This window comes from Daphnia pulicaria, chromosome 12, assembly GCF_021234035.1.
Source record: "Daphnia pulicaria isolate SC F1-1A chromosome 12, SC_F0-13Bv2, whole genome shotgun sequence".
NCBI lineage: Eukaryota > Metazoa > Arthropoda > Branchiopoda > Diplostraca > Daphniidae > Daphnia > Daphnia pulicaria.
The window spans coordinates 1,140,229-1,153,483 of NC_060924.1; the positions used below are offsets into that span (position 1 = coordinate 1,140,229).

General features: G+C 40.2%; 4 protein-coding genes across 7 annotated transcripts in view; all 4 read right to left on the reverse strand.

Annotated features, from left to right (window-relative positions):
* LOC124316246 overlaps positions 1–13,255 on the reverse strand; it is a 686,332-nt gene that overhangs the window by 97,786 nt on the left and 575,291 nt on the right. The window lies entirely within an intron of this gene.
* Positions 5,383–9,176, reverse strand: LOC124316522. 2 transcript variants are annotated; one of them, XM_046782515.1, is made up of 6 exons: positions 9,111–9,176; positions 6,777–6,827; positions 6,433–6,640; positions 6,219–6,371; positions 5,950–6,140; positions 5,383–5,817 (listed from the first exon to the last, which is right to left on the reverse strand). In XM_046782515.1, the coding sequence occupies exons 2-6, from the start codon at positions 6,810–6,812 to the stop codon at positions 5,698–5,700; spliced, it is 708 nt and encodes a 235-aa protein (XP_046638471.1). In that variant the 5' UTR covers positions 6,813–6,827; positions 9,111–9,176; the 3' UTR covers positions 5,383–5,697. The 2 variants fall into 2 exon arrangements, with proteins under 2 accessions (XP_046638471.1, XP_046638470.1); XM_046782514.1 differs by lacking the exon at positions 9,111–9,176 and having other exon boundaries at positions 6,777–6,916.
* LOC124316514 lies at positions 7,620–9,177 on the reverse strand. 2 transcript variants are annotated; one of them, XM_046782505.1, is made up of 5 exons: positions 9,057–9,177; positions 8,731–8,926; positions 8,504–8,659; positions 8,195–8,403; positions 7,620–8,032 (listed from the first exon to the last, which is right to left on the reverse strand). In XM_046782505.1, the coding sequence occupies exons 1-5, from the start codon at positions 9,093–9,095 to the stop codon at positions 7,910–7,912; spliced, it is 723 nt and encodes a 240-aa protein (XP_046638461.1). In that variant the 5' UTR covers positions 9,096–9,177; the 3' UTR covers positions 7,620–7,909. The 2 variants fall into 2 exon arrangements, with proteins under 2 accessions (XP_046638461.1, XP_046638460.1); XM_046782504.1 differs by having other exon boundaries at positions 7,622–8,032; positions 8,504–8,662.
* Positions 10,276–11,824, reverse strand: LOC124316410. 2 transcript variants are annotated; one of them, XM_046782342.1, is made up of 5 exons: positions 11,715–11,824; positions 11,400–11,610; positions 11,031–11,270; positions 10,723–10,937; positions 10,276–10,614 (listed from the first exon to the last, which is right to left on the reverse strand). In XM_046782342.1, the coding sequence occupies exons 1-5, from the start codon at positions 11,748–11,750 to the stop codon at positions 10,495–10,497; spliced, it is 822 nt and encodes a 273-aa protein (XP_046638298.1). In that variant the 5' UTR covers positions 11,751–11,824; the 3' UTR covers positions 10,276–10,494. The 2 variants fall into 2 exon arrangements, with proteins under 2 accessions (XP_046638298.1, XP_046638297.1); XM_046782341.1 differs by having other exon boundaries at positions 11,364–11,610.

The following is a 13,255-nucleotide window of genomic DNA, read 5'->3' on the forward strand; positions in this document are numbered from 1 at the left end:
ATTAAAGAAGCTGATTTATGTTAATTTAAAAAAAATATTGATTGACGAACAAATGATGGTCATCGCTAGTGTCGTTTTCTCAATTTGAATTTTTCAATTTTTCAGTTTGAATTATAGTGGATCCCTATCGTCGAGATGGTCGAGAATCTGGTCGAGACACGACAGAAGGCAAGCACGGACCCGACTCTCTTTTATCTCTTGGCTAAGATCGAGTTTCATTCATAAAATAGAAATGGAATCCGATTTCGTTGTTTGCTCTGAACGGGGACCTCTTATCTTTCGAGCGAGATTCGGGCTCCAGAAAACTCTCAGCGTTTGGGCTCATTTGGCCACCACCAGCCACGGGGAGCGGACGTGTCGCCCCAATTTTCCATTTGAAACATTTTTGACTGATTTTGATGTGAATCCGTTTTTCACATCAAAATCAGGCAAATGTGGTAAAATAGAAAATTGGGCTGGCAAAAGTAATAATATGGGATGTCACCTTTTTTTCTGAGGGAGGGGCGTTGGCTAAATCTTTGTCATATGTTTTTCACATCTATATCTAGAAAGGTGGGTGACGAGGGTTGGGTGGGTGACAAGGGTTGGGTGGGTGGCATCCACTGCGCGGCCAGATAAGAGCGCTGTGGCTCTGACTATAGTAGTAATTTAGTAGATGCTGCACCCGGCCAGCAGCAGCACACAAATCTGAGACTATATAATTATATAGAGATGGAAAAGAGAGAAATTTACATACTGTTACAGATTGTTGATTCAACAATGATCGCTGTCGGGATTTGGTGGAGGTGTGGGCGGGTCTGTTGAATAACGCGGGACTTTTGGACTTTTTTTTTCTGGCTGCAAGTTATGGTTAATTTGCAATTATTTTCGTGATTGGAAATTTTAAATTGTAAGTTCACGTGCTCCATGGTGTGTGTGGGTCCGCTGTGTCTGCGGCTAAATTTTAAATTTTGCGCAAGAAGAAGACCCGCCACTTGATGGGTTCTCCTTCCACGTAAACGAAATATGGCAATATTCTCCTAATTGATTTTGCCATTTCCATGTCATGAAATGTAATGTGAGTAGATGGAGGTGATGTGAGTGGGTCAGGTGAACGTGTAGTATTCGACTGGCCGTTGGCGTATTATTTATATGTCTTTTTTTTGTATTGTGAGAACTTTTTCTCACAGGGAAGCTGCAGTCTTTCGTTCGATGGTATATTCCCGTACAACGTCAACATAATTTAAACAACAGTCGATACATGCCTCAAAAGGTTGGAGGCATTCACACAGCCGTAGCCGTATAGCCAGCGTCAAGCACAAGAAAGACACAAATACGACAAGTTAAAAACGGGGAACGAGCAGGCCAGTAGCAGGTCGAATTAACGGCCTGACACTTGACTCGCGAAAGAGTGAATCAACACTAGACTGGGTGAACAGCCCAGCGTTGACTAAAGAAAGAACAGCAATCGATGGGGTTTTATACGACAAACAAAGTCAACGCGATCACCAACGCAAGGTGAACGTAATGAAAGGATGGAAAGGAAAATGACTTGTTTCCAGAAAGAGGGGGAGGATATTTTTCCAAGAAAGAGTAAGCAAGTGCATTCCTTACAGTATCTTGTAGTCTTGTAGTAATTATACCTGCGGAGTTTCGGCCAATCGGCGACGGAATTTCATTAAAGTCTCCACCCGTCTGCTGCCCGGCGTGACTCGCGTGATATTCCCAACGGCCTGCATCATTTTAAAGTTGTTCCTAGAGGATATTCCATTCTTGTATTTGATTGTTTAAAAATAATCAACCAAGAATCCAGACCTGTGTTCCTCTGTTACATGTTAGTCCCGTCATTCCGCACAATTCCGGAATGAGATAAATCGTATCATCTCTATTGCTGGTGGCGCCTTGCTATGGTTGTCGGGTTTGTTACGTGAGGGTCGGGACACGAGCAAAAATTGCCGATCGTCTTTGATGTTCACCTCGTAAGGGAAATAACTTACTGAGGTGTATGTAGCATCTTCTTGTTGAAATTCGCCTACTAAAGAGAATTTAATTTTGACGTCCCTCCCGTCAAATTTCCTTTTAGAAATAAATTCCAACGGCTAAAAATAAAAACCCCGATCCCGATGCGTCTGTTATAAATGGCCGTGGTGACGAGGGTTAAGTGGGTGGGTTACGAGGGTGGTGGGTAAGTTCGTTCAACCCTTGTTGGAATGAAAAGAATAACAAAAAGTTTTATTCTATTGATCGTTACTCGTCGCTTTGTTACACAAAGCTATTAAATTGAAGAAGATTAGTGTTGATTATTGTTTTTCAGTCGGGATTTAGTGTTTTTTTTTTAAGGTTTAATTAAATTAAAATTTTAATTTTAATTCAATTGAAAATGAGAAACAAAATTAATTCCATAATCATCAATACATTTTGATTTGTTAAAAAAATCCCAAAAATATTGTAATTATTATATTTCAATAGAAACTGGTCAAAAGAGAAAAGAATCTGAAATTTCGATTGTAATGCACAGCGACACCGATGCGATCCGGCGCCAATAAATGTTGGAAACATCTGGCCGCGTTTTGACATAAGTTAGGAAATGATTAGGAAAACTTTGGTTAGGAATGATTCGGAATTTCAGATACGTTGCGTAAATGTGTTTAAGTGTATTATTTTGATATCGACAATTAATTTTTAATTTCACACTGAGAATAATAGGAAAGAAAATTTAAAAGACGAATATTGGATATCATAGACGAACATTTCATCATATTTTATAATAATTTAAACCTCACCGATTGGGTGAAGTTCTGAATTCTTGTACTTTTCTTGTGCGCTTCTTTGGCTATTTAAATATTTCTAAAAGATTTTCACATTAATTCACAAAAAATGAGGTTAAATATCAGCATAAATATAAGTATGGGAAAGAGAGTAAAAGAAAAAGTTGTAAAGTTTAAGAAGAAGACCAGAAGCATTTCAATGATTTGTTGGCAATATCTCGGCCAACTGAGGCTAGAAACTGGACGTAGCCGACTGCGGTAACGGACGGCGAAGCAGGTGTGATGGCACCCGGTTGCTAAAAAAAAAATTGCCCAATTCTAATAAATCAAATGAATCAAAAAAATGCCACTGCGTGTCGGCCTTCGAGATTTTATTGTTGTGAGGGTCGTTCGTATTTAAAAAATTACTATTAACTGATGATTCTATAGACTTGAAAAAGATTCTTTTACTACATACCTCCGATTGTCCAAAATGAAATCAATCCAAATCATCTATTGATTTTTCCATAATACTAATAGCGATAATAACACCGGCTATTCGGCTAAATGATTCGTAGGTACTGCGAAACTAGCAGGCGTAATTAATTGTCCTGTTCCTTTTTTGTGATGTAATATCCTGCATTGCCAGATCACGAAATAGTCCGTATCACACTCTGTCAATGAAACTCCTCCCACAACCCTGCTCCTCCCATTTCACACATATAAATATTCTTGTAAAATCAACCAAATCAGATGTTGAGATAAAATCTAGCACATTATTTGAAGAATTTGATGGGGAATCGGAAGGAATTCACGCAACAACAAACAAACTTGGAATATGAGTCGCAGCTTTAAAAAACGTTTTTTCCCGCCCCTTTTGCACCTTCAACAATTCGTAACTAATTAACAACTTGACTTATCGTTATAAACTTTTGCGCGTTAGTTGGACAAACGTCTAAGGAATCGAATAAAGTTAACGCCAAGGGCTCACGTCAATTCATGCGAGCCACACCTGTTCCACAGTTTGTAAACTGTTATTCAGCCAATCACAGAGCGCCATTGATTCCCTTGGGTTTAAATAATAGTTTTTGGCCCTGTGTTCCTCCCCGCCCATTTATGCCGCTAAAAGCCTTCTAGATTTTCAATCAAGTTGAAAATCTCTCAGGGATAAATCCGCTTAGATGAAAGAGACTTGCCGTGACACCGAAGAAACTCGACGGGAAAGAAGCGCACGTCAAACTGATTGGGGTAGTCGGGGAAACTGCTGCAATCCCGATCATCACGCTCGTGTCGGGAGCGGTAAAAGTGACGTCGATCATTCCTCTAGAAGCCCCTGATCCCCGAGTACAAGGTGCCAGGTTAACGTCAAATCTGTTGGACCCAGCCGTGCATCCTTGAAATCGCAACCAAATTAATTTTAATTACATTAATTACACCAATTAGCGCTAGGAATAATTCGCGTTAATAATACCGTTGGTGTTGGTTATGAAGATGACACCTTCCGATCGTGATCGCGGTACGTTTTTGGGTGGTGCTATCGGTCTGGCGGAACTGTTAGTCTTTACAATTCGATTCCTTGACATCTTTTTCAATTTGGGCGACGCTGGAATGATGGGCTTCGGACATGGAGGAATAGCCGGGAATGGCGGAATGGACGGGCAAACGGGGGTAGGACATACCGGGCAAGGTGGGATGGAAGGACATTCCGGAATAACCGGAATCAATGGACATTGAGGACAGAGTGGACCGCTGTGTCCACTCAAAATATTCGCCACAAACGGACCCACCGAACCGAAATCCTCTGAAAAATCAACCGCCAACATTTGAATTTAATTTCGTTTGATTAAAATTAAAAGTGGATAATACCTGATTCTTTAGTTCGAGTGGTGGTAGGATAAATAAGCATCCCAGCACCTTTGTCTTCCGCTTTGTTGATTTCTTTGTGCAACTCCCGGACGGGATCGTAGAATTTCTTTTTGTTGGCGCACCAAGGGGCGTTTTTCACGTTCTTCACGTTGGACCACAAGAGCGGCAACAGGAAATTGGAACACGTCGAAAGGCGTCTTCCGAAATCGGCCGGAAGATCGTTCCCTTCGATTGCAACGACGACCAGCAAACTGCAGATCGTGACCACCTGTCGCAATTAATAAGCGTTAAAATGACGTAAAATATTACCAAGAAATTAATTAGGCATGTCAAATGAAACAGTAGCTCATACTAAATAAAGAGCAATAAGAAAAGTTTACCAAAAACAAGGAAATGTTCCCGCAGGTTTGAGCCATGGTTGATCAAATGAAATTGAAAGGAATAAAGTGGTTAAAGAATTTTGTCAGTCTGGAATCCGGCTCAGGTACGCTGTGACGACTGAGGATCACCAGTTGCTCGGTATTTATAGGCCGTTAGAGTCGGGATTGCGACGCTTGCGTGACGAATTCTCCCACACACAAAGTTGAAATCCACCAATGGAAGCTGTTAGCCTATATCATACTAACTGATTGAATTGAATCTTTTTTTGCAACTATTGATTTGACTCTTGTTTGAGCACTGTCGCCACCGAGTCACAATGGGTCATTATTCATTAAGTTAATCCGACAGCTCTGGCGATATTTGCAGAGCTGCTTGCGTGTTTTCATAATCGCAAAGTAAATTTATCTTGCTATATTGACTAATTGTATTACAATGGTCTTAATTTGAAGCACAAAGGAAACCAGCACCAGAATAAATAGATCGACAGATGAAATAGAAAACACCCCAGGGGACTTGACTGATTAAAGTCTAATTAAAAAAGCAACTGTTTAGCCTATACTACATTGACAAAATCGCAACAAATATGATTATAGATAGAACGTTTCAGCTCATATGAAGGCTAATATGCGACGATGTCAAATTGCCAACGACTATGAATTGATAAGTACTGCGTAATCCGAGGAATTGTTGTGTGGGATAAACGATTCGGTATAGTTTCCGGTATCTAAGACGATACCCACGTGCAGACCAACTTCCCAAATGGAGTAGCGTTGGCGCCGGTAGCGACAATTTGAACGAAACCTTTGGAAATTACCGCCTTGTTCGCTGTTATGGCTCCATCTTGCTATAAATCACGACAGAAAAACACAAGTTTTTATTTTTAATTGCAAGCGATCGAAAGAAACTATACATTTAAACTACAATATGCCCATTTGAATTAAGTTGAAAACTACAAATGGAGTCAAGGACAACTTACCGTTTTTGAAACGGTTGAAATGGTCGTGCAAGTCAACGAGATTTGAGTATTGGGCGCGACGGCGACGATTCCAATAGCGATACTTTGTTCGGCAGTAAATGTGATTTCAATACTGCCTTTGGGAGCTGCCAATACACGTGAGCAAGGTAGAAAAGCGGAAGCACTATCCAACACAGCACTTTTAAGACACTCTAATATCCACAAACAGTACGATTAGGATCACTCACCCGGAAAATCAATTAACATAATATTTTAAAAGATTTTTTTACCTGCAGGTGGCAAGGATACGGATATCGCTTGTTCTGACATTACCGGGCATGTTGGGCAGCTAGGACATGTTGGGCAAGTAGGACATGCTGGACACAGAGGCCTCCCAGAGAGAAGATTGACCAGCGTTTGAAATGTCCTTTCTCCGGAAGCTGTGCGCAAAATTAATTTTTACAGAGACGATTTGATAAAGAATTTTGAAATTGCTGATCATACCAGGTGCCGCCGTGAAAAAAGGTCTGTTCAAATAATTAGGTGCTCTAGTCTCCGTGTTGTAACTGAAACTCGGCAATTCCAGGATGGGGCCGTAATAAGGAACGGCATAATCGCCATTCAGTGAATACTGGCGTTCAGTTCGTGAAGGATTTTTTATGTTCTCTTCGGCCGTAGTTGCCATGAGCCAGGAACAGGACAGCACAGCCATCTAAAGATAAACGATTACAGCGTACCGCGTAATAAGGTTTAAAAATTAAAAAAAGAATAATCTTTTACTTAAACAGAAATAGAACTTGATTTTGAATTATTAGGCCTATAACAAAATAAGCCAGAGAAATAATTACCAACAACAAAGAAGTGGATGGAGAAATTTTAGACATGATGCAAATCTAATCGAATTTTTCGGGAGTTCTACTAAATAGAATTAACCCTTGGACAAGATGCGCTACAGGCCGGCGATTGCAGTGTGGTGACTACCGAGATGAGACCGTCCGATATTTATACGCCCAGCTCAACACGGCGGAGACCTGCACAGGGATCTCCGCTGCGCTTGTAACATTCAGGACCCATAAAGAGAATAACATAAGTTGTACAAGTCGACTGGAGAAATAAATTTTATTTTCCATATTATCATTTAACAAGGTATAAATGACTTTTGTCCATATATATTCAATCCCCAAGGGTTTGGGGACAATGTCTAATATACCGGACAACAGATTCTTACGATCATGGTGACACCACGACAACCTCCCTTCGACCGATGCCCTGATGCCCCAGCGCACACCCAAAATGGATTTAAAAATTTACTATTATTTTTTGTTAAATAAATTGCTACCGCAGTCGCAATGTACCTTTGACTGGAAAGCGGCAAATTTTATTTGGGATGAAAGGAGGAGGAAGGTTATGTAGCATTCGCCAACATTTATTCCACATGCAAATTCATCGCGTCTTTTTCTTACACAGTTCAAAATAATAAATTCGGTGCCAACTGTTTGCCAAAACCGAGAGAAAAGAAGGACTCGACAAGCTTTATAGTCTCCCAAACAAAGTCGAAGATGCCATGTAAATTGCTATAAACCCACGGCCGACAGCTGAGTATATTTCCTAGTTCATCGTACTATACATCCAACGAGTACGTGTGCGCGACATTTCAAGGGCAATGTCGAACCCGGTTGAAATTCGCAAAGTTTATATTGTGCAGTTGTGTATTTGAATTTGAAAAAAGAAACAGGCAACCACCTGATAAAGTATGAACTATGTGGAACTATGAACAAGCATACCTACAGATATAGGATTCCCAGATCTAACTAAAACAGAATAAAACCCCAAAATTGAACAGTCTAATAAAATGCAGTTGACAATAATCGTATAACAGAAAGAATTATATCTTCGTGTGGGCTCACTTCAAATTGATTGATGGTAAACCCAAAAAGAAATTCAGATGGTGTCAAATGATACGGCTTATATCCAAATGAAGCTAAGACGATACCCACGAGCAAGTCAACTTGATTGCAGTATCCGGGGCACCAGCACCCGACGCAATAATTTGCAAAAATCCATTCGATGTTATCGGGATGTCCTTTGCTATGGCACCGACTTGCTATAACAACGAAATCGAAAAAAATTATTATTTGATAATCAAAAATGAATAAATAAATAGAGTAGATAGAGAATGAAATAAAATTTAAAAAAATTAAATATTAACAGATTTCAATTTATAAATGAAGTTGAAAAATAATTTTGAATTAGACAATCATTTTACCGTTTTGGCCACTGAGTCACCGCCTGTGGGAATGGCTTTGCAAGTCAATTGTATTTGAGTATTGGGCGCAACGGCGACGATTCCAATGGTAACCGTTTGCAATTTACCCGTATCGGAAAATGTGACGTCAATTGTTCCTTTGGGAGCAGCCGATACACGCGAGCAAGGTGCCACAGAAGCGGTATTCAAAATAGCAGTCGTAAGACACTCTGAATCACAAAGGCAGTTATAAGAAACAATTCTCCAAAAATTGAAAATAAAAAAGGATAAACGAAACTAAACAATTTGAGATTGTTAAATATTAGCTACCTCCAACGGCCGGGGTTACAGTAATTGCTTGGGCTGGAATCACCGGGACAACTGGGCACACAGGACATGTTGGGCAAGTAGGACATGCTGGACACAGCAGAGGCCTCCCAGAAAGAAGATTGATGAATGTCTGGAACGTCCTTTCTCCGGAAGAAGCTGCTGTGTGCAAAATGGATTTTATTGAGACGATTCGATAAAGAAAATTTGACAATTGCTGATGATCATACCAGGTGGCGACGTGAAAAAGGGTCTGTTAAAATAATTATTTGCTCTAGTCTCCGGGATGTAATTGAAACTCGGCAAATCCATAAGGGGGCCGTAATAAGGAATGGTATAATCGCCATTCAACGTGTACTGGCGTTCAGTTCGCGAAGGATTTTCGGCCGTAGTTGCCATGAGCCAGGAACAGGCCAGCAAAGCCATCTAAAGATAAACGAATACCATAGGACATTATAAGACTAAACTAAAATGTTTAGACACACAAAGAGAACTGAAACTTATCTTATTAAATTCTGAATGAAAAATTCAACAAAAATAATATAATTAGGCCTACCAACAACATAGAAATGGAAGAAGTATTAGTTTTAGCCATGATGCAAAATTGATAAGATTTTTCGGGAGTTCTACTAAATAGAATTATCTCGGGACAAGATGCGCTACAGGCCGGCAATTGTGGGTTGTGATGACTGACGAGATGAGACCGTCCGATATTTATATACTACAGGCCGGTACAGAGCGGAGGCTTGCGGGAATCCCCGCCGCTGCCCGCTGCTTTTGAAACCCATAAATAGAATAATACAATTCACATCGTTTATAGGATTTGCGTTTTCAACTGGACGAAAAATTTTTAGTTCCAAAATTATCATTTAACAATGGCATGACTAGACATGGTACAAATGACTTTTACCCATTTATTCAACCCTGGAATTATAGGTACTGCAACTTCCAAACATACCGGACAAGAGATATTTACGAGGTACGTTCATATTTGTGACTCCGACGACGTCCCGCATAAAAGTTTTTGACGGATGGCTTACAGCTCACGATTCGAACGGATTCGAAAATAATTATTTTTTAAAATTCTGAGCTACCAGAGTTGGAATAATGCTGTTTTACAATTTTTATACAAGGCCCCTCGACGAGAATGCGGCAAATTTTAGGATGAATAAAGGATGGGAATGTTGTCGACGACAGGATAAAATTTGTCGAGCATTTAAACAACATGTAAATTCGTTCACGTCTTTTTAAAAAATGGAACGCATAACAAAGTGAATTCGCAGTGCCAACTGTTTTCCAAAATCGAGAGAAAAAAGATTGGATTACATGCACATGATAACCTTGTAACCTTCGTCGGAGATATGATGGCGTCTGAATTGGGCAACATTCATGGGCGACAACCGAGAGTTCTCCTAGTTCATCGTACGTATCCACTAACTCCCGGCTATGTTTGGAAGCACGTGTGTGGTATTTGAAGGATAATATCAAATCCGGTTTGAATTTCATTAATTGAAGACCCCCCATCGAGTTTCATTAATCGATGTGGGCTATATAGTCCTTTAAACCCTCCTAATAATTGAATTGATTTTATGCAATCCTATTATCCTTGTAGTAGTGGGGGTAACTTAAATTTATAAAGGAACTGTTACATTAATTTAGGATAAAATTTAAATAAAGTGTCTTTTTTTTAAAAAATAAGAATTTATACACCGACTGGACAAGGAAGGAAAATGCTTTTGCTGTTTCTAACATATGGCTTCGTGAAATGGAACTTGTTTTTACGTGCAGTATATTGTGATTTTTTTTAAAGAAATCAACCACCACCAGAGCGTGAATAGATAGTCACATACAAATATAAGATTCCCGGACAATTCGAGCTGAACAAGTAATCTAAATAATGTCTGTTAGACCTAACCAATCGAATAAAGCAGTATTTTTAAAGGCTTAAACAAAAAGGTCATCAGCCAAGACGACGAAATAGTACTCCTCAATTTTTAAACAGATGCTGTCCAAGTACAAGAGACGCTGTCGATAGCTTGAGTGCCTCGGCCAACTGTAATCATCGCAGATCCAGCCTCCGTGGCTGAACCTCCCGTTGTGATTGCTTTGGTTTGCTGAAAATTTTAAAAGAAATTGATGTTGTTATAGTTGATCCTTGATTATCAACTTTGACTTGATTCACTATAATGGAACGCCTTTCTTAAGTGAAATCATAAACTTACTGTTGTGACCACAGCTGTCGCGAATGTTCCACATTTCACTGTGATTTTGGTATTGGGACAAGTTGCCACGATACCGATGAAAGCCGTTGGGTAAGGACCAGCGGCATTGGCACCACCAGTAAAGGAGACGGTGAACACTCCGGTTGGCGCCGCTGTTACCCGTGTGCAGCCGCCAGTACCGAAGTTGTTGGCTCCCGTGGCAGCATCCGTGCAAGCTGTTTTCAAAAGAACAAAAACAATCGTAATGTATTTACATTAAAAATAAAATTCAAAAACTTTTGTATAGGTTATACGCATTATTATTTTACCTGTGGCGCCGTTAATTGTCATTAAAATAGGGTCAGCTGCATTTGTTGTTCCGGGGCATGCGGCCGGAATTGGCGGGCATTGAGTCTGAGTGCACGTCGGGCATACCGGGCAGGTATTTGAAGGGCATGCGGGGCAATTGGGACAGGACGGGCAACCGGGACAAGTTGGGCACAGTTGCCTCGAAGCAAAGAGATTGGCGAACGCCTGAAAAGTTCTTTCTCCAGATGCGCTGGAATCACCTTTAAATTAAATATACCATACATTTAATATTATTGGGCGGTTTAATAAATAATAACTAGATTTGTTTTTGAAATTTTTTGGTTATATTTTACCTGATGACAAAAAGGTACTAGGCCTATTCAACCTACCGGGCGCTCTAGCTTCCGGGCCGTTTATCACAATTTCCGTTGGTATTTCCTCCATAAGGCGACCGTCGTATTCGTTATCAAGTTGAAAGTTATTCTCAGACGGCAATGGACGGGCCAGGAAGAAACGATTAAATTGCTGGGGTCTATTTAGCCAAGGACTTATTGTCCCTTGGGCCGTAGTGGCCATAAGGAAACAACAGGCCGTTGCCATCTATCAATAACGAACATGAACAATATACACGTATAAAAATAAGGCTTGGCTAAGTTGATTTTAAACTATTTGAAATGTAAGAAAAAAGTCGGAGATATAGTTACCATTAAAGAAGATACGGATGTAGAGGATTTGGTCATCTTGATAATTCTTTCGGGACAAGGAGCGTGAAAGAAGCGTTCAGGTCGGCAGCTGCGGTGGGATGACTGACGAGATGAATTCGTTCGATATTTATAGGTCCCAACCACACGCAGCGGAGATGTGGAGCCTTGCGGGAAATCACACACAACATAAGATCCGCGCATGTCAATAAAAAACAATAAAAATTCTCTTCTCAGACATCTAGCAAGAGGATGGAAAGAAGGTTTAATTAATTTATGGTTTTTTATGATTGTGGGATTTTGACATCCTTTGTCAATTTGAGAGACTTTGGCAGTTTGCCGGCCACATGATTCTGCATCGGACATTGACAACTCTGAATTGGTAAGTGGAATTTGTCTTACCTTGAACTTGTATGTTCTCAACACATGCATGTTTTTTTTTAAATATTTTATAAGACATTTTCGAAATATGGGAAGCGTACAAAGACAAGTGTAATGATATCATCGGCCATAGAAACTTATTGACAAACAATTGCGTATTACCAACATTGTTATTGACCTTCAAACGTTTCTCAGAACTGCTTTTTCCAAAAAATTCCCTGTTGCTGTAGACCCAAAACGACGCTTTGTCGATTTTTGTTCGCAGTGGCCTGATGGGCCCAGTAGTTGCTGTAATTCTTTATTGAGAAGAGTTGGGTGTTTTATTCGTCCTCCAGTGAAAGCGTTGTTTCATTATTGTGATCTTGTTGGCCGTATATTGTGCAGTTAAAATGGAGACACAAGTCATCGCTAACTCTGCCCCTTCAACGAAATCGGAACTACCGGCGATTTCATCTTATTGTTGCCAAACGAAGGGTGTGATTAATGAAATCAATTTCGAATGGACGATTGAGAGATCAGCGTTTTTTGGCGATTTGGGAATATGGGAAACGTTGAAATCGGCAGAGTTTTCTGATAGCAAATTTTTTCTGACTCTCGATACGACATATGATTGCATTGTAAGAATATATTTGGATCGTCATTCCAACAGTTCAAATTATCCGATTCGAGTTGAATTTGCCATTTTCAAAGAAAAATACGAGGCAATTAGCCTTGCAATTAGCGAGAAAACAGCTACCATCGGTATTTCCAAAGGTGCTGTACGTTCACTTTTGTTTATAATGAACAAGAAAGTGCTGTTAGAGTCTATGGATTTTATGAATGGAAATATCACCATTGCCTGCAAAATCAAAAGTATGATCAGAGCCCAGCAAGCGGGCAAGGTTGCAGCTACGGAGAGGCATCTTCACAAGACGATCTCGATCAGAGACGACGATCTCGATCTTATTCTTCGTCAGCTCGAAGAATCTTTTGAAAAAATGCTGTTTAGTGATTTCACCTTTAACGTCCGTGGCCGCAAATTGGCAGCCCACAAGAACATTTTGGCCATGAGGAGTCCGGTGTTTGCAGCAATGTTTCAGCACCCCACGAAAGAGTTGCTGTCCGGACATGTGGAAGTGGAGGACGTCGATCCCGATGTCTTTCAAGAAGTTCTTCGTTACTTG